The following is a 27,522-nucleotide window of genomic DNA, read 5'->3' on the forward strand; positions in this document are numbered from 1 at the left end:
AAGACAGCCCACTAAGTGATCATTCCACGAGGTGCCCGTCCTGACATGAAAGGTGACATGTCACCTTTCTCCCTTCTCCTCACCAGTGGAGAAATATTTACCTCCCTCTTCCACCAAGGGTCCCCCCCAAGGAAAACTCCCAGGGTAGGTTTGTCTCTTGCCAGATTGTGGGCTCTCAATATGGCAGCAATTCATCTGGCACCCCAGGAACCCACAGCACTGTCCTTGCCTCTCACCTCCAGGTGCATGCCTGAGACCCGCTCCATCCTCTGGTACCCTGGGCATTTCCCAGTCTCCTTGCCCAGACACAGGATCCTCCCCAGGCTCAGAAACCTCCCTGGCATCGTCATAGCCATCTGCTGGGTCACCTCTGGGCAGGACAGGCATGTCTGAAAGGAGAGGGGAGATGCTGACAGTGAGAAGAGACATCCTGCAGAGCAGAAGAAGGAAGGATGGGCAGGGACATGGGCCTCAGACACTGGATTTGGCAGCACCAGAGGATTCTCCTGTCCATTTCCTCCCCTGCTGCTCACGGTGACACTGGTGTCCATCATAAGTGTGCAGGGAGGAATGATCCACCCCTTCCTGCCCCCCATTACCTGGTGCTGATTCTGGACCATCCTCCTCCACAATGTCCTCATAGTGGGTCTGCACCTTGTTCAGGGACCCCTCTGAATAGGAGCCTGGAGAGAGTGATGGAAGTGTTATGGGGGTGAGTTCTGCTGACCCAGCTTGTGCTCAGTGCTGCTGGGGACAGGGGACCCACCAAGCCAGGGTTGCACTGGATGAGGGGTCAGGAGTTTCCTTGCTCCCCTGGGAAAACCCCAACTCACACTGGCTCCCAGAGCTGCCCCGGGACAGCCCCTTCCCTCACCCCTCAGGTGACAATGGGATGTAGGGACATGCAGTGAAGGACTGTCCACTGGCTGGGACAGGATGAGCTGGTGAGGATGAAGCTCTTCAACAACAAGACCTGGCTGCTCTCCACACAGAACCCACAGCCCCAGTGCTGCAGGGACCTTGGGCCAGGGGGCTGCAGGGGGTCAGTCTTAGGTGTGGCCCAGGGGAAAGAGCCTTAGAAATATGGCCCCCATGAGGGACCCACACCCACCTGACATGCTGAACCTCGCCTGCTTCTCCAATGCTGGGCTGTACCCGATCTCCTCGTACAGGGCCTCAGGGAAGGGCTCCCAGGCTTGCTCAGAGGCTGCAGACAGAGGCAGGGCTGGCTCAGGGATGTGGCTCAGGGATGGGCAGGGAAGGGATGGATCCTGGTCTGCTCCCCCAGCCCTGTTCCCCCAGCTCAGCTCAGGGCTGTCCCCACAGCACAGCCCCACTGTGCTGTTCAGTCACTGCTGCCACTTCCTCAGGAAGGGCAATGTCCCCATGGAGATGGTCAGGGGCAGCAACACCCTCACACCCTCCCTCAGAGACAGCCCTTGTGCCCCTCTGGACCCTGGATCCTGTTCCTGGTGCTGAGCTTGGAGCAGCTCCTGGATTTCCTCTCCCCTGGAGCTGTCCACTCTTTGCCCAATGGATCCATTACACAGCCCCTGCCCTGCTGGGGGGATGTAAGGGTTGGATGGAGGAACAGACAGGGGTCCTGATGCTGAAAGGATGGGAGGTGCTGCCCAATGATTCTCCCAGCATCTTGCACCCCCAGAGCCCCCTCCCCATCTCCCTAGAGCACTCCCAGTGGCACATCCTCATCTATCCCCCTTTATCCCTTCTCCCCAGCCCAGCTGTGCCATTTCTCTCCTGGCCCCATCCCTGACTCCCCCCACGTCTGGACTCTCTCTCCCCCTTCCTGCTGTTTGCCCATGGTCAGGCAGTCAATGGGGTGACACATGGGACTGTGGGCAGCACACACTCCTGTCCCCCCAGCTCTGCCTCTACCACTCACTGACACCCCACAGCCCCCCTGGCCTTGCCAACACACATCTTCTCCTGGGACCATGGAGAACAAACCCACCTCTGCGCCCAGCCCTGGCGCTCCATGCTTGCCCAGCCAGGAGGGCCAGGAGCAAGCAGAGAAGGGCTCCCAGGATGATGCAGATGATGACAAGCAAGGACTCCCTCCTGCTGCTGGTCGGATGGCCCCGAGTGGCATCTGCACAGGCAGGAAGCCAGAAATAGCAGCCCCAGGGCTGGGAGAGGTGGGGGGCTGTGACACCACAATCCTGACCCCGTGACACAGGGGTAAGGGACCCCAGGGGTGAGTGATGGGGAAGGTCCCACCCTTTTGGGGACTGACAGCCCACCTCAGTAAGTCCTTCCCTGGCAAGGAGCCCCTTCCCCCTGGCTGTGGGTCACAGCCCGGCCCTGGGAAGAGCCAGCGCTGACAAACAGGTTACCTGCTCGGGGGGTTGGTGCTGCAGTCCTGGGTGCAGCTGCAGAGGAGGAGAAGGAGAGCTGTGGGATAACTGGGATACTGTGGGTAATGGGAATACTGAGGGGCTGGTTACTGGGGACACTGGTGGGGTGGTTACTGGCAATACTGGTGGGGCTGCCATGTGGCTGCCATGGGGCTCTCCCAACCAGTATGCACCCATCCCCAAAACTGTACAAACCCCCCAAAAACCATTATATACCCCCCGAAACTAGTATGAACCCTCCAAACCAGTACAGAACTACCCAAACCCAGTATAGATGCCCTAAAACCAGTAAAAACCCCAAAACATGTATGAAACCCCAGAAACCAGTATAGAACTCCCAAGGCCAGTATAAAACCTCACAAACCAGTATGAATTCCCCTAAACCAGTATCGACTGCCAAAACCAGTATAGACTCCCCCAAACCAGTGCAGAACCCCAAACCAGTACAGAACCCCCTCAAACCAGTATGAACCCACAATAAAACCAGTACAGAATCCCCTCAAACCAGTATAGACCCCACTGAAAACCAGGATGTACCCCGCAAACATGTATGAACACCCCAAAACCAGTATAGCACCCCTCAAAACAGTATAGAGCCCTGAAAAATGGCTGGAGAGGTGGAGGAGGAGAGCTGTGCTGAGATACTGGGTGTGCAGCTCCCGGGGAGCCTCCTCTCAGACACCCCGGGGGTGTGTGCACGTGTGCAGACATCCCTGGCACATCCCACCCACACTGGCCCGCCTGTGGGGCTGCTCCTTCAGGGGTGGCCAGGCAGGAGCCCAGGGCCCTGCTCGGGGCCACGGGCAGGACAGTGCAGCCTCCGGGAGATGCTCACCCGAGCAGTTCACGGCAGTGTCCTCCTTATGCCGGCAGGCGCCGCTGTCCCCGGGCCGGGCCCAGCAGTGCTGCAGAGACGGCTCTGTGCCCCGGCACTCCACCTGCTCCAGCCAGATGGGGCCCGTCCCCTTCCCAAACGCCGCCTTGCCCAGGGCAGACACTGCGGGGCCACAGCCCAGCTGCCGGCACGCCACCGCCGTGTCCAGCATGTCCCAGGAGTCGTCGCACACCGTCCCCCAGGAGCCGCGGTGCCAGACCTCCACTCTGCCCGAGCACCCGCTCTCGCCTCCCACCGCACGGATCTTCTCCCTGTCTGGAGATGGCAGAGACTCCTCAGGGCACCAGGGCAGCAGGCAGAGCCCTGCCAGGGGAGAGAGGCCTGCAGAGGAGCAGCTACCTGTGCAGCTCGTGGAGTTTGGGCATGTGGGATCCAGGGCTGGGGCCGTTCTTGTCTCTCCGCCTGTAGAAGGAAATGCCGTGGTGAGGGGCTGCAGCAGGGGGGTCGTTTGGCAGAGAGAGGGGCTGAGTTTTGCCTGTGCATCCCTGAGTCACCTTGCTCAAGGGAGCAGCTGAACCCCGGTCACTCAGGGGACACACCCGGCAATGTGGGGGACCCTGACTGCTCAGCCCCCAAGGGAGCCTGGTTCACAGAGGGCAGCATGGGGGACACTGTTTGGAGCCCTGATGGGTCTCTGTTGAGACCTCTCCTGCAGACAACTCTGCCTCTCCCAGGCTCTGCTGGCAGCCTGGCTGCCCACTGCTGCTGAATGTGTGGGGTCTGAGAGCTGAACGCTCCTTTGTGCCACCACCAGCAGCAGAAGGGTCTGGCATAGAAAGGAAAAACCCCTGTGGGCTCTGTCTGTGTCTGACAGTGCCGAAAAGGGAGCAGAATCTGGGGATGCTGGTGCCCAGGTGGCTCTGAGTTACCCTTGCAGGTGATGTGCGTCTCATCGTGCAGGTCAGTGCAGGACTGTGGGTGCCAGGGAGTGGAGGGACAGTGCCAGAAGGAGCTGTGACTCTTCCCACACTCCACACGATCCACCCAGGCAGGGCCAGGCAGCATTCCATAAGTGAGGAATGGATCCAAGGATACTGCATCCCCGCAGCCCAGCTCCTTGCATGCCAGAGACACCGTTTGGAGAGTCATTGAGTTGGAGCAAACGCTGCCTCAGGTCCCGTTATAGAAAACCTGCAGGCGCCCTGAGCAGCTGTCATTCTTCTCCAGCCTCAGAACCACAAACTCTGTGAGGAGAGACACCAAAGGGAACAGGATGGTGCAGGGCTGTAGGATCAGGGGTGCCCCTGAAGCCCCCAGATAAGGAAAATGCATGGCCAGACAGTCCCCCTGGCAGCCCCTGACAGACAGACAACCCTTTCCTCCCCGCTAACCTTTGGGAAAACTCCCCAGAGACGCCATGTGGGACAGAGAGGACCTGTGCGTGGGTGTCCCCATGATGGGCTTGCGCAGGGGCTCAGCAGCAGCCAGGGACAGCCTTGGCCATTGCCAGCTCTCCCCTTGTCCCGAGCTCCCCTGTCCCTGGGCTCCCAGCACAGCTCCCAGCACAGACCTGAGCAGACAACTCCGGCGTCCTCTTTGTGCCCGCAGTCGGGCTGCCCCCAGGGCCATGCCGGGCAGTCCCAGAGAGCAGCTTCGGCCCCCGAGCAGCTCACGCTGCCCAGCCAGATCTGCCCGGCGCCTTCCCCAAAGCCAGCAGAGCCAACGGCCTCCACCGCCCCTCCGCAGCCCAGCTGCTGGCAGACGACGGCGGCGTCGGGCAGGTCCCAGCCGTCATCGCAGATGCTCCCCCAGCTGCCCCGGTAGTAGATCTCCACTCTGCCTGCACAGCGCCCGGGCCCGTTCACCAGCCGCACCTGACGGCTCCCTGCAGCAGGAAGAAGCCCAGCTGCTGTCAGGGGATGGCACCCACCCAGCCCACAGCCCGGGGGTCCCTGCAGTGCCACTCACCCCAGCAAACGACCCCCATGTCCTCGGCAATCCCAGCTGCCAGCGCGCTCTCGGGCAGGGAGGTGTTGCAGAGGGTCAGGTGGGGCTCATGCCCTGCGCACCGCACCCCTCGCAGCCCCACAGGACCCGTCCCTCTCTCAGGCTTTGGGGGGTTGTAGGCTCTCTCTGCCTCTCCACACCGCAGCTGCCGGCACACCACGCTGGCCTCCTGCACGTCCCACTGGTCATCACTCTGGCCCAGGTCCCGCGCTGGAAGATCTCCACTCGCCCGTCACACCGGCTGCCTCCACCCACCAGCCGCAGGGCCCCGGAGCTGTCTGAGCCTGGGGAGAGCAGCCATGGCCCAGCCTCAGCAGCACCAGAGAACCCAAAGACCTGCAGTGCCTCTCCAGGCTCTAGAAACCTCACAGTGCCTTAGAGCTTTGCTACCTGCCCCAGGGCTGTGCAGTGACCTTTAGGAGCAGGTTTGCCCATGGTCCTTGAGCTCTCCTGGGCAAGACAATACCCAAAACCTCCCTGCTGAGGCAGATGGAGCAGCTCCCACAGGAGGGAGGACCAGATGGTACAATGGGGATGGGCAGAAGTAGGACAAAACTTCCTCATCCTCAGCTGTAGCATTGCTACTGCTGAGCCATGGGGAACCCCACACATCTCTGCCCCTCTTCACCCCTGGGTTCAGAGACTGGGAGCTGGTTTGACTCTGAGCCTGCCAGTTTCCCAGGAGGGCAGAGATGTCTGACCCTGTTCAGTGTCAGCTCTCCCACCTCAGAGCGTTCAGATGGAGCAGATCAAGCTCTCCAGATCACTCCAGGTGAAGGGAGTTTTTCTCCAGGGAGAAGCTCACCCTGCACCCACCATGGGATCCCTTGCTTTGGGTGACCATGTCACACCCCAGGGGAAAATGGGGGTAAGACTCTGTTTTCCCAGCACTCACCTGAGCAAATGACAGCAGCGTCCCTGTCGTGGGAGCATGGGGAGGCTCCCAGAGCAGTCACTGGGCAGTGTCTCAGGTTGGCTTCAGTCCCGTCACAGTGGAATGACTCTCTCCAGGTGGGGCCGGTGCCTCTCCCAAAACGCCCTCCTCCAGGAAGGGACTCAGCAAACCCGCAGCCGAGGTGGCGACAGAGAACGTGGGCGTCCAAGAGGTCCCAGTGGGAGTCACAGAGGGTGCCCCAGGTCCCCAGCACCTGGACCTCCGCCCGCCCATCACAAGCCGTGCTGCCATTCACCAGCCTGAACCCTGTGTACTCTGGGGACAGAGGAAGAGGAGAAAAGGGGCATTGGTGCTCTTCACCTGTGTCAATGGGAGGACTGACCAGATGGACAGCCTTCTCTTCTCCTGCTTCTTCATTCTATTAGGGCTGCAGAAAACATCACCCCTCCTGCCTTCAAACCCAGTTGTGTGTCCTATCCCCATCCTGCTCCCTCCCCCCAGCTCATCCTCAGCATTCAACACCCCACCCTGAGTCCTTACTTGTGCAGGTGACACTGGCATCGTTGGCATGGGTGCAGGGTGGGTCCCTGGGGGACCCTGTGGGACAGAAAACCAGAGAGGATTCATTCCCCAAACACTGCAGCTCTTTGTCCCAGATGGAACCAACACCTTCTCCAAAATGAGCTGCCCCAAGGATGGACAGGGCTACATCACACTGCAGCTCTTCACAGACCACGTCAGCGGCTTTGGGACCAAAGTCTGAGTCACAGACAGTTTTCCACTGGTTCTCATCATAGATCTCCACTCGTCCTGAGCAGGGGCTGCCCCCTCCAACCAGCCGCACAAACCCTGGAGCAAGCAAAGACCCCTGTGAGTTCCCAGAGCCCTCTGGCAACGTCCTGAGCATGTCTCACCCCATCTCTCAGCTGGCTACAGGCAAAGAGTCTCAACCATCCCAGCAGCTCCCAGTGGGTGCTGATGGCACAAACGCACCAGAGTCCCTCCCTGCTCTCCAGAAATCAGCACAGCACTGGGGGCTGGCTGTTCTCACACAGCCACAGGCACAGGCACCACTCAGTTAAACTGCTGCTCTTCTGGAGACCCTGGGCTGCTGGGCACCAGCCCCAGACCCTGAAGGACCCATTGGTGATGGACCCAAGGTGATGGGCCCAGGTGCTGTTGGCTGTGGCAGCCTGCTCTGCACCACCGAGCTCATGCCCAGGCCCAGAAACCCCTTGGAGACGCCAGAAATGCCCCCTAGTCCCAGAGGGTTCTGCAGTGTGGGTGTACCCACAGCCACTGTCTGCACCAGCCCCAGGCTCCAGCACCCACCCAGGGAGAGATCCTCATCCAGGGCAAGAGCGGACCGCAGGTGTGCACAGCACCCATCTCCCTGCTTTAGGCACCCACAGAGGGTGGGCTGAGCTACAGCAGGGATCAGCCTGTTTCAGGTTCCTGCTGGGCTTTCCTTAGGGACCAGGGTACCAAGAATGAGAATCCCAGCTCAGCAGTGTGACTGGCAACACTGGGCCCTTCTCCAGTACCCCCTTGTTGCCCTGAGGACACAGCCAGGTCCCTTCCCCCATCCTGGGCACAAAAGTGGGGAATGGGTTGCATCCTTACCTGAACATGTCACTCCAGCATCCAAGCTGTGATCACAAATCCGTCAAAACTCTTCTGTGTTTCTGCACTCAGACAGGGCAGACTCAGCGCCATGACACTCAACACCAGCCATCCAAATGGGGCCAGATCCTGGCCCAAAGCGTGCAGACCAATGAGGTTCAACAGCATCCCCACAACACAGCTGCTTGCAAACCACTGCAGCATCAGTCTTGTCCCAAAAATAATGACACACGGTCCCCCACTGTCCCTGTTGTTTCACCTCCACTCTTCCAGCACAGCGTCCAAACCACAGGTCTGGAGGTTCCTCCTTCCCAGAAACCTCCAGAGGTACTCTTCCATGCTGTCCTCAGGGCAGTGTCAGGCTCACATTTGTCCCCAAGGCTTTCACCATGCTGGAGGTGCTCAGCTCTAACCCCACCGGGTTATTCACAACCCCACTGCCAGCAGCACCTCCTCCAAACTCAACCACCATCTTCCCCTTCCCACCCATACACTGTGCCTGGATCTTCACAGGGCACAATCTCCCCACAAGCCCAGACCCCCCCTGCAACAGCCCTGTGCCCCCAGACCCACAGGGAAAGGCACAAGTTCAGTTGACTTGAGCACTGTCTGCCTCTCATCTCAGTGGCACCTCCAAAGACACCCCATTCTCAGAGATACCTCCATGTTCCCACTAGTGCCCGCTGACCCTCTCTGTGGGACAAGGATGCTGCACTTACCCCTGCACAGATGAACCCAGATTAGCAGCCACAGCACCCGAGGGGACAGGAGACCCTCCATCCCCAGCCTCAGCCTCCTGTCCTGCTGGCACAGCCGTGCAGCACCACACTGCCTGTCACGGCTCCTGGGGACCCACAGAGACGACAGTGATGAAAGGGTACTATATCTCTGTAGATGCAGACCCAGCTGCATGAGGAGCCAATCAAAGCAGCAGCACCTTTTTAGACATTATCAGGAGGTATCTCCCCTCCAACACAGCCCAGCTCTCCAACGAACTCCTCCAGCTCCGTTCATGACCATATATGAGGGACACAGAGGTCCCGCTGCGCATGTCACGGTCACCGTGGCAGGGGTTCATCATGGGACAATCTGGGTGTGGAGGAGAAATGGGTCTGTCCCCGCTCGGTCCCTGCTGGGGGCACTGGGAGCGATGAGCATCTCCTCTGCTGGGCTCATCCAAGAACCCAAGGCCAAGAACATCCAGACACCGCCAAGCCGTGGGAGCCACGGAGCTGGGACTGCTCCGGGTCTGTGTCAGGCTGGAAAGGAAACTGCCCCTGCTCCTGCTCCAGCCCCGCTGTGCTGGGAGCAGCAGCTGGAAAAAGCCCTTGGCCAGGGGCAGAGCTCCACCCCAGGAGTGCTGGCTGGCCCCTTCCTCCCCGCAGAGCCCCACGGTGGGTCCCTCGCAGGAGCCCGGGCTGGGACATGTCCCTGCCCTGGCAGCAGACACGCAGCCCAGGGGCTCAGCCGTGTCCCTGGCTCTCAGCGTGTCACCCAAGGGCCGTTATTCCCCCCGGGCAGAGCGGGAGCTGGAGCCTGCAGGTGCACAAACCACAGCCAACGTGGCCTCGCAGCGCTCGCCCTGCTCCCCCCGGGCAGCAGCCTGTGGTTTCCTGCTGGCACCGTGCCCAGGCACATCCCTGCAGTGCCCTGAGACACCCCCAGCCCCACTGCTCCAGCCAGGGCTGCAGCTCCTGAGCCCTGTGATGCCCCTCTGATGCACAGGGCTGCTCTGCACCGAGCCCATGGCCACGGGCTGCCCTCGGTGATGTGACCTCACACCCTCCTGTTGCCACCGCTCTCTGCTCCTCAGTTCAAGGGATGGTGACCTCACTCACAAGTCACTGTGTCCCACGGGTGTGTGCTGTGTGCAGGCTTCTGGTGATGATGGTTCTTCCTAAAAGCCATATTTGGGTGAGGCCTAACTCTGCTTTTGATGACATCAGAAGGGCCCCCACAAGCCATATGCCTTCTCTTGGCATCACAGCTACTCCAGCACCAATGAAATCACAATGTCATACACAAGCAATATGCACCCTCCTGGCCTATCCACCCCTCAGGCAAAGGTGATGTCACAGCATCTACCACTGCCATGTCCCCATTGATTCAATGAAATATAACAATACTGAGTCAATTGATATATATTTAGCTTAAGATACAAATAATATAACTATAATATAAGAAGAATTTGCATGTTTTAAGAATAGAAAGAATTTGTGTGTTTTGAGAGTAGATTTGTTTTGGGTTTCAGTAGGATATGGCTGTACCTGTGATTGAGAAACTATGGAGAAAACTGCAAAGAGCACATGCTGAGAGAGAAGACATCCAGCCTTCATCCCTGAAGACCACCAGAAGACCCCCTGAGTGTCACTGAGCATGCTCTGTCTGGGAGGAGTTAATGTAAATGGCTTCCTGGAAGTAATTTGCATACCCCTGCCTTGCCTTAGAAATGTACTGACTGTGTATATGGATACAAGTGCCATAGCAGCTGAAATAGATTTAACTGCTTTCCACATGCTGATCCTTCTTTTATAACGAATTAGAGCCAGTCCTAAGCAAAGTGCATGAGAGAGAGCTGAGGGGATTTGTCAGCACCGCTCAGGTACGACCTCCAGAGCTCTGTGTGGCTCCCAGCTGTGGTCAGGGTGTCCTACGTGATCCCTGAGGGGCAGGATGGACCGAGACGAATGCTGTTTCCAGCGACGTTCTTGCTCCTGGGAATGAACCAGATGCTCCTGGACCCCCCCAGCTCAGGCAGTTGAGTTGGAATAAACTTTGGAACTGAAATGGGTGTTGGGTGCTTATTCCCCTCCGTGTTTTCAAATGCAAACAGGAAATTGTCATAGTGTGGAGACTCCCTTCTAAAGGGAACAGAGGGCCCAATCTGCCGGGCTGAGCCTCATCACAGGGAGGTCTGTAGTCTTCCTGGAGCTCAGATCAGGGCTATTACTGAGAAACAACCCAGCCTGGAGCAATCACCAGACTATTACCCGCTGCTCATCTTCCAGGCAGGGGAGAAGGAAGCTGCATCCTGTAGCCTGAAGGGATTGAAAAGAGACTTCAAGGCCTTGGGATGGTTGGTGGAAGACTCTGGGGTGCGAGTTATTTTCTCTTCCCTCCTTCATGTTCTGGGTGAATACATGGGATGTAATAGAAGGATCATGCCTGTAAATACATGCCTCAGAGACTGGTGCTACAGGCAGGGTTCTGGCTTCTTTGGTCATGGCTGATTTATTACATACCAGGCCTGACAGGGGTATGTGGGAAGAGCATATCATCCAGGGGGAATAGGGTTCTAGGCTTGCTTCCTGAAACACCTGTACAGCAATGCACGCAGGATGGGGAATAAACAGGAGGAGTTGGAAATCTGTGTGTGCTCAAGGGGTGATGTTCTAGTTGCAATTACAGAGACTTGGTGGGACAACTCACATCACTGGAGTGTGGCCACGGATGACTAAGTCCTTTTTAGGAAAGACAGGCCAACAAGGAAAGGAGGTGAGAGTTGGTCTTCCTGTGAAAGAACAACAGGGATTCCTTGAGTTCTGTCCAGGGGCAGCTAAGGAACAAGTTGAGTGTTTATAGGTGAGAAATAAAGGACAGGCAAGCATAAGCGATACCCTTGTGGGTGTCTATTACAGACCGCCTGATCAAGAGAGACTTCCCCTTATCCATTTACCCGCTTTATGGATGAGGGGAAGGCTCTGGATGTGTCTACCTGGACTTCAGGAAAGCCTTTGACATGGTTTCTCACAGCATTCTGAATGAGAAACTGGCTGCTACTGGCCTGGATAGGTGGACCCTCAGATGGGTTAAAAACTGGCTGGACGGACGGGCCCAAAGGGTGGTGGTGAATGGAACCGAATCCAGCTGGAGGCCGGTCACGAGTGGCGTCCCCCAGGGCTCAGTCCTGGGTCCAGTTCTGTTCAACATCTTTATCAATGACCTGGATGAAGGGATGGAATGCTCCCTTAGTAAATTTGCAGATGACACTAAACTAGGAGGAAGTGTTGATCTGCCTGAGGGTGGGGAGGCTCTTCAGAGGGATCTGAACAGACTGGACCGATGGGCTGAGACCAACGGTATGAAGTTTAACAAGACCAAGTGTAGAGTGCTGCACATAGGACAGAACAACCCCGTGAAGCGCTACAGGCTGGGGGAGACTGGCTGGAGAGCTGTTAGGCAGAGAGGGACCTGGTGGTGTTGAGTGACTGCAGTATGAATATGAGCCAGCAGTGTGCCCGGGCAGCCAGGAAGGCCAATGGCATCCTGGCTTGTATCAAAAACAGTGTGGCCAGTAGGTCTGGGGAGGTAATTGTACCCCTGGACTGAGCACTGGTGAGGCTGCACCTAGAGTGCTGTGTCCAGTTCTGGGCTCCTCACCATAAGAAGGACATTGAGGTCCTGGAGTGAGTCCAGAGAAGGGCAACCAGGCTGGGGAAGGGGCTGGAGGGCAAATCCTATGAGGAGCAGCTGAGGGAGCTGGGGGTGTTCAGCCTGGAGAAGAGGAGGCTGAGGGAAGACCTTATCACTGCCTACACTGCCCTGACAGGAGGGTGCAGAGAGGCAGGAAATCGTCTCTTCAGCAAGGTGACAGGTGATAGGATAAGGGGAAATGGCCTCAAGTTGTGCCAGGGCAGTATCAGATCATATGTTAGGAAGATATTTCTTACTGAAAAAGTTGTGAGGGTGTGGAACAGGCTGCCCAGGGAGGGGGGTGAATCATTGTCACTGAGTGTGTTTTAAAAAAGGGCAGATGAGGTACTCAGGGACCTGGTTTAGCTTAGGATGGGAACAGTTGGACTCGATGATCTTAAAGGTCTTTTCCAACCTTGTGATTCTGTGATTCTTTTTAATGTTTTCATAAATGACCAGATAACTGGACTGGAGGGTGTCTTGAGTAAATTTGTATGGTGAAGAGTATGGAGAAGAAGTCTTATGAGGAAAGTCTGAAGTCCCCTGGTTTGTTCAGCCTGAAGACAAGGAAACAGAGGGTCTCATTGCGGTCTGTGGCATCCTGAGGAGGGGGAACAAAGGGACAGGTCCTGATCTCTCTTTGATGACCAGTGATAGAACCTGAGGGAACAGCATGAAGCTGTGATGGGAGGTTTAAGCTAGATGTTAGTAAGAGGTTCTTTACTGAGAGGGTGGTCAGGCCCTGGAACAGGCTGCCCAGGGAAGGGGTCACAGCACTGAGCTTGTCCAAGTTCAAGAAGTATCTGGATGATGCGCTCAGTCCTGTGCTCTGACTTGGCTGGCCCTGTGTGGAGCCAGGAGTTGGACTGGATGATCCTTATGGGTCCCTTCCAACTCAAGAGAGTCTATGACCATGACTGAAATCACCACTTGGCAGTGGATCTGCACAGCAGCACTTGTGGTTGCTCTCTAGATTTCCATTCCCCTTGGACCACTGAGACACCTCCCAAACCATCCAGCTGCTGCTCTGAGTTTCAGGGAGTTAAACCCTTGCCTTTCTGGCAGTTGCCTGACTCATTCTGTCTGTAGCCAACTCTTGAGTTGTGGTGATTTCACAGTCTCCTTCCTCACTAGAACATCTCTCACAGGGTTAAGCTTTGTGGCAGGTGAACCTCACAGGTGGCAGATTGCACTTGGCATAGAGTGAGGAGAGTTTAATTTAATAGTGAATCTTGTCAGGTTTCTTGTGTTGTTGGGAAAATAACTCCCTGTGTGCTGCCTGTGTGCAGCCAGTTCTCTAAGGAAAGCAGGGGAGCTGGTACAGAGGGGCTGTAATGCCCCATTGTGGAGTGCAGAGAGAGACCTGATGTAAGGACAAGGGATGCAAGTCCCAGTTGGCTGGTGAGAGTCATGGTGGGCTTGTGGAGATGAGCACCAAGGTTGTCCCCACTGCCTCAAGAGACCCTTTTTCAGACCAGTCCAGACCTCCTTAGGAGGCACCCTGGGTCAATCTCAGTCAGAGGTTGTCACCTCTCCTCTACAGTGAAAATAATAACCTATACCCTTAAAAAGAAATCAATTTTACTCTGAGCTCCCTTTGAAACAGCTTCAATCATCTGTACATCTCTTGAAGACTTGAAGATAATTACATGAAGAGACATAGCTCGTTAGGGCTTGCTTCTAAGTTTAATGAGCCCTGGGGTGCATTTGGCGCTGAGTCCTTGAAGCTCAGATACTGAGAGGAAATTACACAAGAAACTCCATGTCAAAAGCAGAAGCCAAAGTACCCTGAAGTATTAATGAGTCCCGCTGAGAGCCATTGCTGGCTGAACCTCCCCAGGGACTTGTTAGCACAGGTAATTGGAGGCCATGATGGCTGGTAGGCAAAGGCAATGTACAATCAGCTGAGATGCTGAGCAAGCCCCGGATTGGTTTGATGAAGCAGAAAGGCCAAGCCCTGACCCCCAGCCCCAGGGAAATCAGGTCCTGTCCCTCAGGCATTGCTCAGGCTCTTCCCGGGGCAGCGTGTGGTGTATAACACTCAGGCAATAACAACAAGGCTGAGGTGCTTAATGAAATCTTTGCCACTGTCTTCAGTAATAGGAGCAGTTGTACAGAGAGAATCCAATTCCCTGAGCTAGGAGACAGGGACAGGGAGCAGAATGAGCCCCCCTCAATCCAGGAGGAGATGGTACTGGTTCACCACAGAGATGTGCAGAGATCTGTGGGGCTGAAAGGGTGCTGAAAGAGCTGGCAAGGGGGTTCACCAAGCCACTTTCCATCAGTCCTGGCTGACTGGATCAGTCAACGTAACCCCCTATATAAGAAGGGAGAGAAGGATGATCAGGGAAATTACAGGCCTGATAGTTTGACTTCAGTCCCAGAGAAGCTGATGGAGCAGATCATCCTGAGCAGCATTATCCAGTTCATGAAGAACCCCAAGTGATCAGGCCCAGTCAGCTTGGGTTCATAAGGGCAGGTCCTGTTTGACCGATTGGATCTCTCTCTATGAGAGGGTGACCTGCTTCTTGGACAAGGGAAGGGCTCTGCATGTTGTCTACCTTGACTTTAGCAAGGTCTTGGACACAGTTTTCAAGAACTTTCTCCTATAATAGATCACTGCTTGTGGCTTGGAAACTGTGGTGGATCAGCCCCAATCAATGGCTGAGCACCACATGCTGCTCGCTCACTCCCGGAGGAGAAACAGACAGAGCCTCTGTGGGTTGGGATAAGGACAGTTTACTGACAAAAGCACCATAAAAGGGAAACAGTATCAGCCCCAATTGCACTCACACCCAGTGATAACACAGAGAGTACCTTACAAACCTTAAAATAACAGAGTGCTGCACCATGCCATGACCACCCCTTCCCAGCCAGCCCCTATGACAAGGAAATTATGTGAGTGTGCTGGTTTTGGCTGGATGGAGTTAATTTCTTTTCTAATAGCAGATGGAATGCTATGTTTTGGAGTTGGGAGGAGAGCAGTGCTGATAACACCCTGATGTTTCTAATTGTTGCCAAGCAATCAAGGACTTTTCAGTTGTTCCTATTTCCCTACTAAGGAGAAGGAAGGGGACACAGACAGGACAGGTGACCCGAACTGGCCAAAGGGGCTATTCCACGCCAATTACATCATGCTCAGCATAAAAGGGGGGCTGGTTGGAGGAGGAGGCAGCTCCAGGTCATGCAGTTTTTGGGGAACGGTCCCGTTTTCGGGACAGCTCGGTCTGAGTTGTGTGGTTCAGTGAGAAACTGCATTGTGTATCACCAGTTTCATGTATTTTGCTACAAAGTCCTGTTATCATTGTTATATCTCTCTTTCTGTTAATCTAGTAAACTATCCTGACCCAATCCGTGGGGTTTTGCTTCCTTTTATTTTGCTTTTTTCCCTTTCCCTTCCCTCTCCCTCCCCCCTCTTAATTTCCCCACCCACACTCTCTTTTAAAGAACAAGCGACTGTGTGGTGCTCAGCTCTCAGCAGGGGGAAAACCACATCTACTAAAATCCAAAACAAATCTATTCCTAAAAACATGAAATTTCTAATATTAAAGTTGTATTAATTTTCTCTTAAGTTGCATCTCCATCAATCTATTCAGCATGATTACATTTCATTGAATCGACAGGGCCAGCAATACAATGAAGATCATCAGTTGGTTGCTGCTTAGAAACATCCAGTCATCAGTTTCCACATGGCATCCTTGAGCTCCTGGTTCCTCATGCTGTAGATGAGGGGGTTCACTGCTGGTGGAAACACTGATTAAAGAATTACCTCTACCAGGTTAAGTGGTCTGTGGAGACTGGACAATGGCTTCAAGTTGGAGAATAGGAGATTCAACACCAAATGGAGAAGAAATTTTCACAGTGAGGGTGACAGCGCCTTGGGACAGGCTGCCGAGTGGAGTTGTGGAATCTCCTTCTCCGCAGATATTAAAGACCTGTCTGGATGCTGACCTGTGTGATCTGTCCTGCAGATTTGGCAGCGGGGTTGGACTGCATGGTCTCTGGAGATCCCTTTAAACTCCAATTCTGAGAATCAGTGAATCTGTAAATAGGAAGAAGATTGAGAGGGGCTTCAGGTAGGCAAACATGTCAGTGCTGACAAACAAGAGGTCCACTCCCAGATAAGGAAGGCACAAGGAAAAGGCTTTGTGCCATCCCTGCTGCGAGGGGATCCTCAGCACAGCCCTGAAGATCTGCACATAGGACACCACAATGAACACAAAATACCCAAAATGTAAATAAGCTCTGGCCACAATATCTCTAAGCGTGGCCCATGAGCAAGAAACCTTGAGGATCTGGGTGATTTCACAGAAGAACTGGTCAGCAGCATTGCCATGGTGGAAGGGGAGGGAAAATATATTTGCTGTGACAATATATTTAAGGAAATTGGAATTATCTGCTGCTTTTGGCTGTCAGAGAAAGGAGAGAGAATCTATAAGGAACTTTGCAGACTGTGTCCTGTGACCCAATGCTGGAGCACGGGAAGACTGTGAGGAGTCCTCCCATGAGGGGGAAGGAGCAGCTGAGACAATGTGTGATGAACTGACCCCAATGCCCATTCCCCATCCTCCTGTGCTGCTCAGTTAGAGGAAGGAGAGAATTAGAGAGTGAAGGGGACCCTGGGAAAAACAGGGAGGGATGGTTGTGGGTGTCTTAATTATTATTTTTCTTTCTCATTCCTCTGCTCTCTTTGATTGGGTAATGAATTAGATGGGTTTATGGAGAGTAACTCAGGAGAGTGACCTCTGCATGATCTCTCCCTGTCCTTATCCTGACCTTTTGTTACATCTTCTTTCCCTTATGCAGCAGAGGAAGGGGAGCGATAGAGCAGCTTTGGTGAGCACCTGGGTCAACACACTTCAACAATAGGTTGAAAGGAAGTACATGGGCATGTGGAGTCAATGGTCATAGGCTACAGTAATGATCATGTCACTCTTGCCCAGAAGAGCAGCCAGGTAGATGCTCAGGAAGAGGCAGAAGTGCAGGAGCTGCAGCTCCCATGTGTCTGCAAAGGGCAGGAGGAGGAACTGGCTGATGGAGCTGCTGTTGGACATCTGCTGCCTCTGGGTATGGAAAAGTGTTTTCAGAAGTAAAAGACAGGAGTGAGGAGAGATTTCTGACAAGGAAAACTAAAATCTTGATTTGTCTCACAAACTCCCAGGTGTGCAATAGGAGTAGAAGCCTCTGGCATGGGCTCCCAAAGAGTCATTCCTGGTCTTCAGTTATGGGTACAGCAAATGAGGGTGACACACAGTTTCCATCAGATCAAGTCCACTCTCATGGAGAAGGGGATCTTGGAAACTTGGCTCTGCCCCCAGTAATTCCCATGGGAGCTGGGAAGAGCAGCCCCAAGGCTGTGATTTTTGTGCCACAGAAACTGGGGCAAGAGGAATCCCAGCTGCAATGGGTTTGTGGCAGTCAAAGGTCAGAGCTGTGTCCCCTTCCAGCCCCTGGGCTGCAAAGCAAGGATGAGGGGTCTGCAGTGACTCTCATAGGGGGAAAGAGACACTTTCCTGTCCCTGCCTGGGGGTCCTGTCTCATGGGGAGACACGGAAAGGTGATTCTTCTGCCCAGCTCTGGTTTGATCAGGAGAAACAACTCTGCTGGACAGAAGGAATTCTCCCCAGCCAAGGGAGGGAAAGTCAATAAAAACTTAGTGTCTTTCCAAGTTAGTTACTTGGAGCTCCAGGGACACTTCACAGGACACTCTGGGGAATGGAGTATGTGACGTATTCGCCTGCTCCTCTGCTGTGAATTTGGCTGGGCTCCTGGGATGGAGGGAGCTCACTGCAATCCAGCAGCCCTGACAAGAGACAGCTCTGCCCAGGAGCAGCTCCTCTGCCAAGCACACAGGGCTGGGGACACTGCCTGGAGGCACCGAGGGGAGACCTGTGAGGCTGAGAGAGCTGATGGATGCTGAGAGCTCACTGGAGGAGAAATCTACACAGCCTCTCCCTGGTATGTCTGTGGGTGCAGGGCAATGCAGGTTCTGTTCCTGGAGGGATATCCTAAAGCTGGGATACGGGACAGAGGCTGTGTGCTGGGACAGAGACTCTGCTGCTGCTAAGGGTTAGCACTCAGCCTGCCAGATGGAGTTCCATTGACACCGCAGAAAGAAGCTGTGTGCTGAAGCAGTGACCCAGGGAAGGGCAGCATAAAGTCCTTCTACTGTAAGAAAGTGCTGCATTGTTCAACTTTGCCTCCAGCTCCAGCTGATCCCTGAAAAATTCCAAAGGGAGTATTCCTGCCAGGAAGAGTCTTTGCTTTGACTTTTGCTCCCTTGTGGTCTGTGCTGAATGTGGTAAATGTGAACCTATTTCTCCCCTCAAGACAGTGCAGATACAACTGGATTCTCATTAAGATTTCAGAGCATTGCTTGAGTTTTCACACACAGAGGTTCCCAGGGCAGTGCCCTGATGCCAGGTGAGGTCTGCAGAGCAAAGCTGAGCACAGGGCAGGTAGGATGAGGTCTGTGAACAGAGAGCAGGAGGTGACACGGGAAAAGAGAAGCAGCTACAGGGATAGCTCCAGGCAGCAGAAACAGAAGGAGATGATCCCAGAAATGCTGTGGCAGTGGGGATTTGAGAAACGAACCTCAGGTACAGTCAGGAGAAAACCAAAGCTCCAAAGCTCTGCTCTGCTTTGGGTGAAACTGGAGTGACAGTGCTGAAAAGCTCATTCCTATCCACAGGGGATTTAGTCTGAGATCGCACCATCCTGCTATGTACTGACTGCTGCCAGGCAGGACTGAGTTCTCAAGAGACCACAGAAAACCCTCCTCCCAGCAGTGGCACGCTCAAGCCAGCACAAAGCAGACCTCCCAAAAGGGACCTGCCAAAATCCTCCTGAATCCAGAGAGTCAATGTGAATTGGAAGAGGTTTTCTTCAAGAAAGATTCTTTTTAAATTCACTCTGCTTTTTTCCTCCTTGGACAGGTCTTTCCACTGGATGGCAGCAGCTGTCCAACAGCAGCAGCTCCATCAGCCAGTTCCTCCTCCTGCCCTTTGCAGACACACGGGAGATGCAGCTCCTGCACTTCTGCCTCTTCCTGGGCATCTACCTGGCTGCTCTCCTGGGCAATGGCCTCATCATCATCACCATAGCCTGTGACCACCACCTCCACACCCCCATGTACTTCTTCCTCCTCAACCTCACTGTTACTGACCTTGGCTGCATCTCCACCACTGTTCCCAAATCCATGGTCAATTCCTTGTGGGACACCAGGGCCATTTCCTACACAGGATGTGTGGCTCAACTCTTTTTCTTTCTATTTTTGATCTCAACAGAATTCTGTCTTCTCACTGTCATGGCCTATGACCGCTACGTTGCCATCTGCCACCCCCTGCACTACGGGACCCTCCTGGGCAGCAGAGCTTGTGTCCACATGGCAGCAGCTGCCTGGGCCAGTGGGTTTCTCTATTCCATGTTGCACACAATCAATACATTTTCACTGCCCCTCTGTCATGGCAATGCTGTTTACCAGTTCTTCTGTGAAATCCCCCAGTTCCTCAAGCTCTCCTGCACAGATGCCTACCTCAGGGAAACTGGAGTCATTGTGGTCAGTGTCTGTTTATTTTTTGGGTGTTTTGTGTTCATTGTGGTGTCCTATGTGCAGATCTTCAGGGCTGTGCTGAGGATCCCCTTGCAGCAGGGACGGCACAAAGCTTTTTCCACCTGCCTCCCTCACCTGGCTGTGATCTCCCTGTTTCTAAGCACTGGTGTGTTTGCCAACCTGAAGCCTTCCTTCCTCTCCTCCTTCTTTCTTGACCTGGTAGTGGCATTTCTTTACTCGGTTTTTCCACCAGCAGTGAACCCCCTCATCTACAGCATGAGGAACCAGGAGCTCAAAGATGCCATGTGGGAACTGATGGCTGGATGTTCTAAACAGCAATGAACTGCTCATATCAACACTAGTTTGTCCCTTTCACCTCCCACATCATGCAGGTGTTTCCACCTCTCCTGATGATGTGGCCATGCCTAAGGACATGTTTTCAGCAGACTACGTGGACGTATCCACACTACATTACACCTTAGATTGCTCTTTGGTCATTCAGATGCTGCTCAGTCTCCAGTTACTGCTTTGAGACTCTGAGAGTTGGAAAATGTCCCATCTTTAAGAAGTCTAATGAACTGGTCTGTCAGAAGGTCAGTGTGTTGATAAGTGACCTTTCTATGTACCTGATTCAAACTGTTCTGGGAGAGAATCTCCTCTGAAAGCTGACCCCCTTCACATGCTGCTTGGCCGTAGCAGCAGCTGAGGAGAGAGATTTCATGGATATTAAACTGTGTCATGTTGAACTGCTGTTTGTTGTCAGAGAAATCTGTCTGTGCCTGTGAGCACAGATGATGCCAGGAAAAATGTTGGGAGTCCCAGGAGGCCAGTGAGGGAACTGTGGGGCTTGGGGAAGAGCAAGGTTCTCCAGACAGGCTTGGACCTTCAGAGACTGCTTTTCCTGCCTGTCCAGATCTCCTCAGGAGACCTCTGGACCAGCCCCTATTGCAGCATGCTGCTGAACTTTCTTCCATGATCTGAGATATGACGGAAACTTTTTTTCTATGAAAAAACCCTCCATTGTGAAACTCCTTTGAAATTTTCATCACTCAAATAAAACCTCTCCAATTAGTCATACAAGTCTTAATTTTTTTAATTAAAATGTGTTGAAGAGCCATGGTTGTAAGGGATTTCTGGATGTTAATGAGCCCCATGGTGTCTTTTCTTCAGAGTCCACAGACCTCAAGATACCAAAAGGAGACTCAAGAAACCTCGCCAGAAGTCCAAGTCAGGAGTAATGCCCAAAGTACCTTGAAGCACTAATAGGTCCCACTGGGAACCATTCCTGACAAAGCCTCCCCAGGGGCTCGTTAGAGCAGACAACTGGAGGCCATGAGGACAAACACAGGCAAAGCACAGGCAGCTCTGATGCTGAGGACACCCTGGCTTGTTCTGATGAAGCAGCAATGCCAAGTGCTGACCCCCAGCCCCTGGGCAGGGAGATCCTGACCCCCACCTGTGTCTCAGGGCTCTTCCTTGGGATGTGGGCAGTGTGACCCCATGGAAGGACAGTGGTATAATACATGGTGTCCTCCCCTGGCATGGGTGCAAGGAGGTAACCATGCTCCATGGCCACGAGGACAATGTGTCTCCTCTGAGGTCTCTGTGTCAGCGCCATCAGCCATAGCCAAAGGGGTAAAGACCTCGTTTCTATCAGGCTCTTTCAGCCTGTCCAGCACCCTCGGCCATCTACCACAGTCCATCCTACAGTTCCCCACACCTGTGCCTGTTTCCCTGCAGGCACCTTATCCCCTTTCCTAACCATGTTCTCACCCCATGATGTCCCTGCCTGTACTGCTGTCTCCATACTTGCCAGCTGTTCCCAGAAACACAAAGCCACCAGCTCATCCACACTTCCTCCAAGTGACATTTTTGCACCACAGCACTGCCTTCAGAATGACATTTCTTTATCCTCACGTCCACTCTGACCTTCAAATCTCCAGTTTCACGTAGACTTCCTTTCTTATGTTCTTTATCTGTAGCAAAAAGAGGGCTGCCCTCAGGCTGCACTTCCTCAGGCTAAAGAAGCCTCTGCCTCTCAGCCTATCCACACAAGACCCCTAACTGTATCTGGTCAGACTTTCTGTGACCACACAAGGGTTTCTCCACATTCCACAAGTGGGGAGCCCCACACTGGGACTGGCTGCTCCAGAGGTGGCTTCACCGGTGCTGAGTCCAAATGGACAAGAAGGGTCCTTGTCTGCGTGGCCACTCTCCTCCCAGTGCAGCCCAATGTGCTCATGGCCAGATCCCTGTTCAGCACCTCTGACTGCTATGGCATCCCCTGGAATGACTAAATTCTTCTCCCTGCAGCCTGTTCTCCACCTGTCATGTCTGAGCCTGTCTTGATGTGCTGGAACCTTTTGTCATGGTTTCGTTCCAGCCAAGAGCTGGACATCAAGAGGCCACGTTCTCTCTAGGAGGATGATGTGGGGTGGGAGGGATTGGAGACAGGGGGAAGGGAGGGAAATGAAAACAAAACAAATAGTAAAATATACAACACTGGTGATGCCCAGTGCAGTTTCTCACCAAATCACACAGCTCAGGCTGTACAGCTCAGAGCCCTGCGCTCCTCCCCCCCACCAGCCCCCTTTATGCTGAGCTTGATGGAATTGGCATGGAATACCCTCTTTGGCCAATTTTGGGTCACCTGTGCAAGTTTGTCAAGGTCTGTTTGAAGGGAAACTTCATCTTTTTAATGATCCACATGTGCTTGCAGGTGTCTCTCCAACTTGTGGTGCCTCCAATGAAATGACAGCAATAGGTGTTAGAGACCCTGGGACTCCATTGCTGGACGTTCAGCATGTTCAATGTGTGACTATGGAAGAGCCTGATAATGACTGCTGGCACTGTTAGGACTGGTCCCTTGGCTGGGAATTCATGAGCCACAAGGTTTATGTGGCTGCTTGTGTACTCATGGGGAGGTTTCAGGCCAGGAACATCTGCCATCCCTCACACCTTTTGCTTGGGACATACTGCTGGACCTTTAACAGTTTGGAAGGTGGGCGCTCGTATAGCCGGAACATATAGCACCATATTACTACCCTGAACCTCCCCTTTTACCCCACAGATTTCCCCATATCCACCCCCAGAACCATTGTACATCATCCCCACACCCCTCCAATCACCCATGGGTGCCCCCACAATTAACCCTCCCAGCACACCTGGTGGCCCCCCAAAACCTAATTACCCCCACCCCTTCATTTTCACCTCCAAATCCCCTCATATCTCACCCAAACACTCCTCTACTCCCTCCAGATGCCCTGCCTTTTGCAATCATGGGTGGCCTCCACACCTTCATCCTGCCCCCCAGCACACCCTTAATCCTTCCCAGGCACCCTGGCAGGCACCCCCCACCCCCCTGTATCCCCCTTGGCCCCCTGCTCCCCCCAAAGAAATCCCATTCATACATCCCAAGCACTTCCTATGCCACCCACAGGTTCCCTCCAGAACCCATGGGCGCCCTACCTCACTCCCCAGCACTGTGTTAAACCCCCAGCACCACTGGTGGTCGCCCAACACCCCCCATAACCCCAAACCTCCTATTTTCCCCCTCAAATTCTAACATATCTCTCCCCAGTATGCACTATAACTCCCTCAAAACACCTCCTCGACCACCTATGGGTTCCCCCCAATTTAACCCCCACATCCAGCCCAACCTTAAACCTACCTAGTACCCCTGTTTGCCCCTCAAATGCCCCCATAAACCCCAAACCCCACCCTCCCCCCAAAAATTTACCCATGTCTCCCACAGCACTACCCTGTGTCCCCCATGCCCCGCTCCCCCAGCACTAATGGGTTCCTCAGCACCACTTAAGCCCCCTCAGCCAAACATTAACAACCCAGCAAACTCTATACCCCCCAGCACCACATTACTCCTCCACAGCCTTCCTTTTCACCTTCAAATTCCACCATACCTTCCCCCAATACCCTGCCTCAACCCCTACACCCCCCCCCCAGCAACAGTAAGTGTCCCCCCTCCCTCTCCAGCCCTATCTTAACTCCCCAAGCATGTTTATACCCCCAAACACCATGCAACTCCTCAAAACCCTGCTGTAGCAGGGGGCAATATGGTGCTGAGGGGGTGTGCAAGTAAGTGCTTGGCAGGAGAAAGGTCTCCTTTATGCCAGTGCTGAGATCAAGCGTGTTCACTCTTGAATGGGCCACCTTGCTTCGCCTCATCCTTCTTCTGCTGGCTCATTTTGCTCCTGGGAATGAGCTGTTGTTCCTGAGCCTGTTCATCTGCAGAAGGGAAGGGACTGGCATGGATAGAAATAAAGCAGGTGTGTTTGGAATAGCAGGAAAGGGAATGAGGAGAAAATGCCTTTGTCCTACACTGTAAAAAGCCCGACACCAGCCCCACCCCCCAATAAAGCAAGGAAATGGGAATAGCACTTCTGAAGGTAAAGGAGACTTTGCAACAGGTGATAGAAGTAGTGCCACAGAATCACAGAATCACAGAAACACAGAACATTGGGGGTTAGAAAGGACCTAGAAAGATCACACACTCCAACCTTCCCTGCCAGAGCAGGATTATCTAGACTAAATCATGCAGGTGGCTTTGAATGTCTCCAGATAAGGAGACTCCCCAACTTCTCTGGGCAGTCTGTCCCAGTGCTTCATCACCCTCACAGTGTAAAAGTTCCTCTTTACATTCACATGGAACTTCCTCTGCTCCAGCTTGCACCCATTGCCCCTTGTCTTATCACTGACCATCACTTAGAAGAGCCTGGCTCTGTCCTCCTGAATCTCGCCCTTTATATATTTATAAACATGAATAAGGTCACCCCTCAGTCTCCTCTTCTCCAAGCTCAAGAGGCACAGCTCCCTCAGGCTTTCCTCATAAGGAAGGTATTCCACTCCCTTAACAATCTTGGTGGCCCTGCACTGGCCTCTTTCAGCCCACACCACACCTTGAGTGCTGTGTCCAGTTCTGGGCTCCTCACCATCAGAAGGACATTGAGGTGCTCGAGCAAGTGCAGAGAAGAGCAGCCAGGCTGGGAAAGGGGCTGGAGGGAAAATCCTATGAGGAGCGGTCGAGGGAGCTGGGGGTGTTCAGCCTGGAGAAGAGGAGGGGAGACCTTACCACCGCCTACAACTACCTGAAGGGAGGTTGTCAAGAGGTGGGCGATGGTCTCTTCAGCCAGGTAACAGGTGATAGGACAAGGGGCGATGGCATGAAGCTGGGCCAGGGCAGGGACAGATTGGATATTAGAAAAACATTTTTACTGAAGGAGTTGTCAGGGCCTGGAACAGGCTGCCCAGGGAGGGGGTTGAACACATCCCTGGATGTGTTCAAAAAAAGGGTTGATGAGGTAGTTAGGGATATGGTTTAGCATAGGATGGGAATGGTTGGACTTGATGATCTTACAGGTCTTTTCCAACCTTGTGATTCTGTGATTCTTTTAAGGAGTTCTCTGTCCTTCTTGAACTGAGGGGCCCAGAACTGGACCAAACATTCCAGGTGAAGTCTTACTAGGGCAGAGAAGAGGGGGAGAAAGGTGTCTCTTGACCTAGTAACAGCACCCCTTCCAATACACCCCAGGGTGCCATTGGCCCTCTTACCAAGGAGGGCACATTGCTGGCTCATGGTCATTCTACTGTCTACCAGGACCCCAGGTACTCTGTCACTCTCCAACAGGCCATTCCCCAACTGTCGCAGATGGGATAGGTAAGAGGGATACACTTCACTCTTAAGAGAGAGGCAATAATGTGTTTATTGATATAAACCAAAAGGGATGATGGAAGAAAGTTCAGCAGCATGCTGCAATGGGTGCTGGTGCAGACATCTCCTAAGGAGATCTGGACAGGCAGGAAAAGCAGTCTTTTCAGATCAAACCTGCCTGGAGAACTTTGCTATTCTGATAGAGCAGCAGTTCCCTAACTGGCCTCCTGGGACTCCCAATACTTTTCCTGGCATCATCTGTGCTCCCAGGCACAGACAGATTTCTCTGACAACAAACAGCAGTTAAACATGATGCAGTTTAATAAACATGAAATCTCTCCCCTCAGCTGACTGTTACAGCCAAGCAGCATGTGAAGGGGGTCAGCTTTCAGAGGAGATTCTCTCCCAGAACAGTTTTAACCAGATACATAGAAAGGTCACTTATCAACACAATGACGTCTTGACAGAGCAGTACACTAGACTTCTTAAAGATGGGATGTTTTCCAACTCTCTGAATCTAAAGGCAGACACTGAACATTTTATCAGCTTCTCAATCACCAAAGAGCAAGTAGAGGTGGAAACCTGTGAGCAAACTGAAGTGCACATGTCCACGTAGTCTGCTGAAAACATGTCCTTAAGCATGGCTGTGTCATTAGGAGAGATGGAAACACCTGAATGGCGAGGCAGATAAAAAAAAACGACTAGCAGTAATGCAGGTAACAGGGGAAGGTCATTCTCTCTCCTGCTGCCATAGGTAGATTTCTGGAAGTTCCTAAGTAGTCAAGTGATTCAGCTGATAAAATGTGCTTGTAAATTGTTTGTGTAAGACAGGAATCTTTGGACCCCTTGGAGGCAGACATGATGCAACAAGAGCACAGCTCATCATTACTCACGGTCTGGGTAACAGAAGACTAGGAGACACAGCATTAGGAATGGGATGAAGGTGAACCATGATTTTGAGAACTATGGAAAACAGAATCAAAAAAAGCCCCACAACTAAAAATCTACTAAGTATAGACTCGTCCTAATGTGAGTTCCATGGCCAGCGATATACAGAAGAAGATGAGCAGTTTATTGCTGCATAGAAACATCCAGTCATCAGTTTCCACACTGCATCCTTGAGCTCCAGGTTCCTCATGTTGTAGATGAGGGGGTTCACTGCTGGTGGAAACACTGAGTAAAGAAATGACACTAACAGGTCCAGAAATAGGGAGGAGATGGAGGGGGGCTTCAGGTAGGCAAACAAACCAGTGCTGACAAACAGGCAGATTACAGCCAGGTGAGGGAGGCATGTGGAAAAGGCTTTGTGCCGTCCCTGCTGCGAGGGGATCCTCAGCACAGCCCTGAAGATCTGCACATAGGACACCACAATGAACACAAAACACCCAAAAGCTAAACAGGCACTGACGACAAGGACTCCAGTTTCCCTGAGGTAGGCATCTGAGCAGGAGAGCTTGAGGATCTGGGGGATTTCACAGAAGAACTGGTCAACAGCATTGCCATGGCAGAGGGGGAGTGAAAATGTATTGATTGTGTGCAACATGGAATAGAGAAACCCACTGGCCCAGGCAGCTGCTGCCATCTGGACACAAGTTCTGCTGCCCAGGAGGGTCCCGTAGTGCAGGGGGTGGCAGATGGCAACATAGCGGTCATAAGCCATGACAGTGAGGACAAAGTACTCAGTGGAGATCAAAAAGAAAAAGAAAAAGAGTTGAGCCACACATCCTGTGTATGAAATGGCCCTGGTGTTCCACAAGGAATTGGCCATGGATTTGGGAACAGTGGTGGAGATGCAGCCAAGGTCAAGAACAGAGAGGTTGAGGAGGAAGAAATACATGGGGATGTGGAGGTGGTGGTCACAGGCTATAGTGATGATGATGAGGCCATTGCCCAGGAGGGCAGCCAGGTAGATGCCCAGGAAGAGGCAGAAGTGCAGGAGCTGCAGCTCCCGTGTGTCTGCAAAGGGCAGGAGGAGGAACTGGCTGATGGAGCTGCTGTTGGACATCTGCTGCCATCAAGTGTGGAGACCTATCCAAGGAGGAAAAGGCACAGTGAGAAGTTAGAGATCACTTCTTTCAGGAAAAGCTCTTTCAATTCACTTTGTCTCTGTATTCACAAGAGTCCTTAGGAGAGCAGTCCTAAGGGCCATTTTGGGAG

The 27,522-nt window shown here is 53.4% G+C and overlaps 2 protein-coding genes across 2 annotated transcripts; one reads left to right on the top strand and one right to left on the bottom strand.

Moving 5' to 3' along the window:
- Nucleotides 1-599: 599 nt before the first annotated feature.
- On the bottom strand, nt 600-8,813 carry LOC311204621 (scavenger receptor cysteine-rich type 1 protein M130-like; the record flags this gene model as incomplete). The annotated part of the gene is given in 10 exon segments (XM_084281022.1): nt 600-683; nt 1,112-1,207; nt 3,211-3,573; nt 4,781-5,095; nt 5,179-5,410; nt 5,413-5,491; nt 6,109-6,427; nt 6,653-6,709; nt 6,827-6,961; nt 8,753-8,813. Coding segments are annotated over 10 exon segments (1,741 nt in total), but the record flags the coding sequence as incomplete, so codon positions are not given.
- Nucleotides 8,814-8,885: 72 nt separating this feature from the next.
- On the top strand, nt 8,886-20,157 carry LOC311204622 (olfactory receptor 14A16-like; the record flags this gene model as incomplete). Its single annotated transcript, XM_084281023.1, has 3 exons — nt 8,886-8,952; nt 19,252-19,866; nt 20,093-20,157. Coding segments are annotated over 3 exons (747 nt in total), but the record flags the coding sequence as incomplete, so codon positions are not given.
- Nucleotides 20,158-27,522: the final 7,365 nt, after the last annotated feature.

This window comes from Gallinula chloropus, assembly GCF_964237585.1.
Source record: "Gallinula chloropus genome assembly, contig: HAP1_SCAFFOLD_257, whole genome shotgun sequence".
NCBI classification, from domain to species: domain Eukaryota; kingdom Metazoa; phylum Chordata; class Aves; order Gruiformes; family Rallidae; genus Gallinula; species Gallinula chloropus.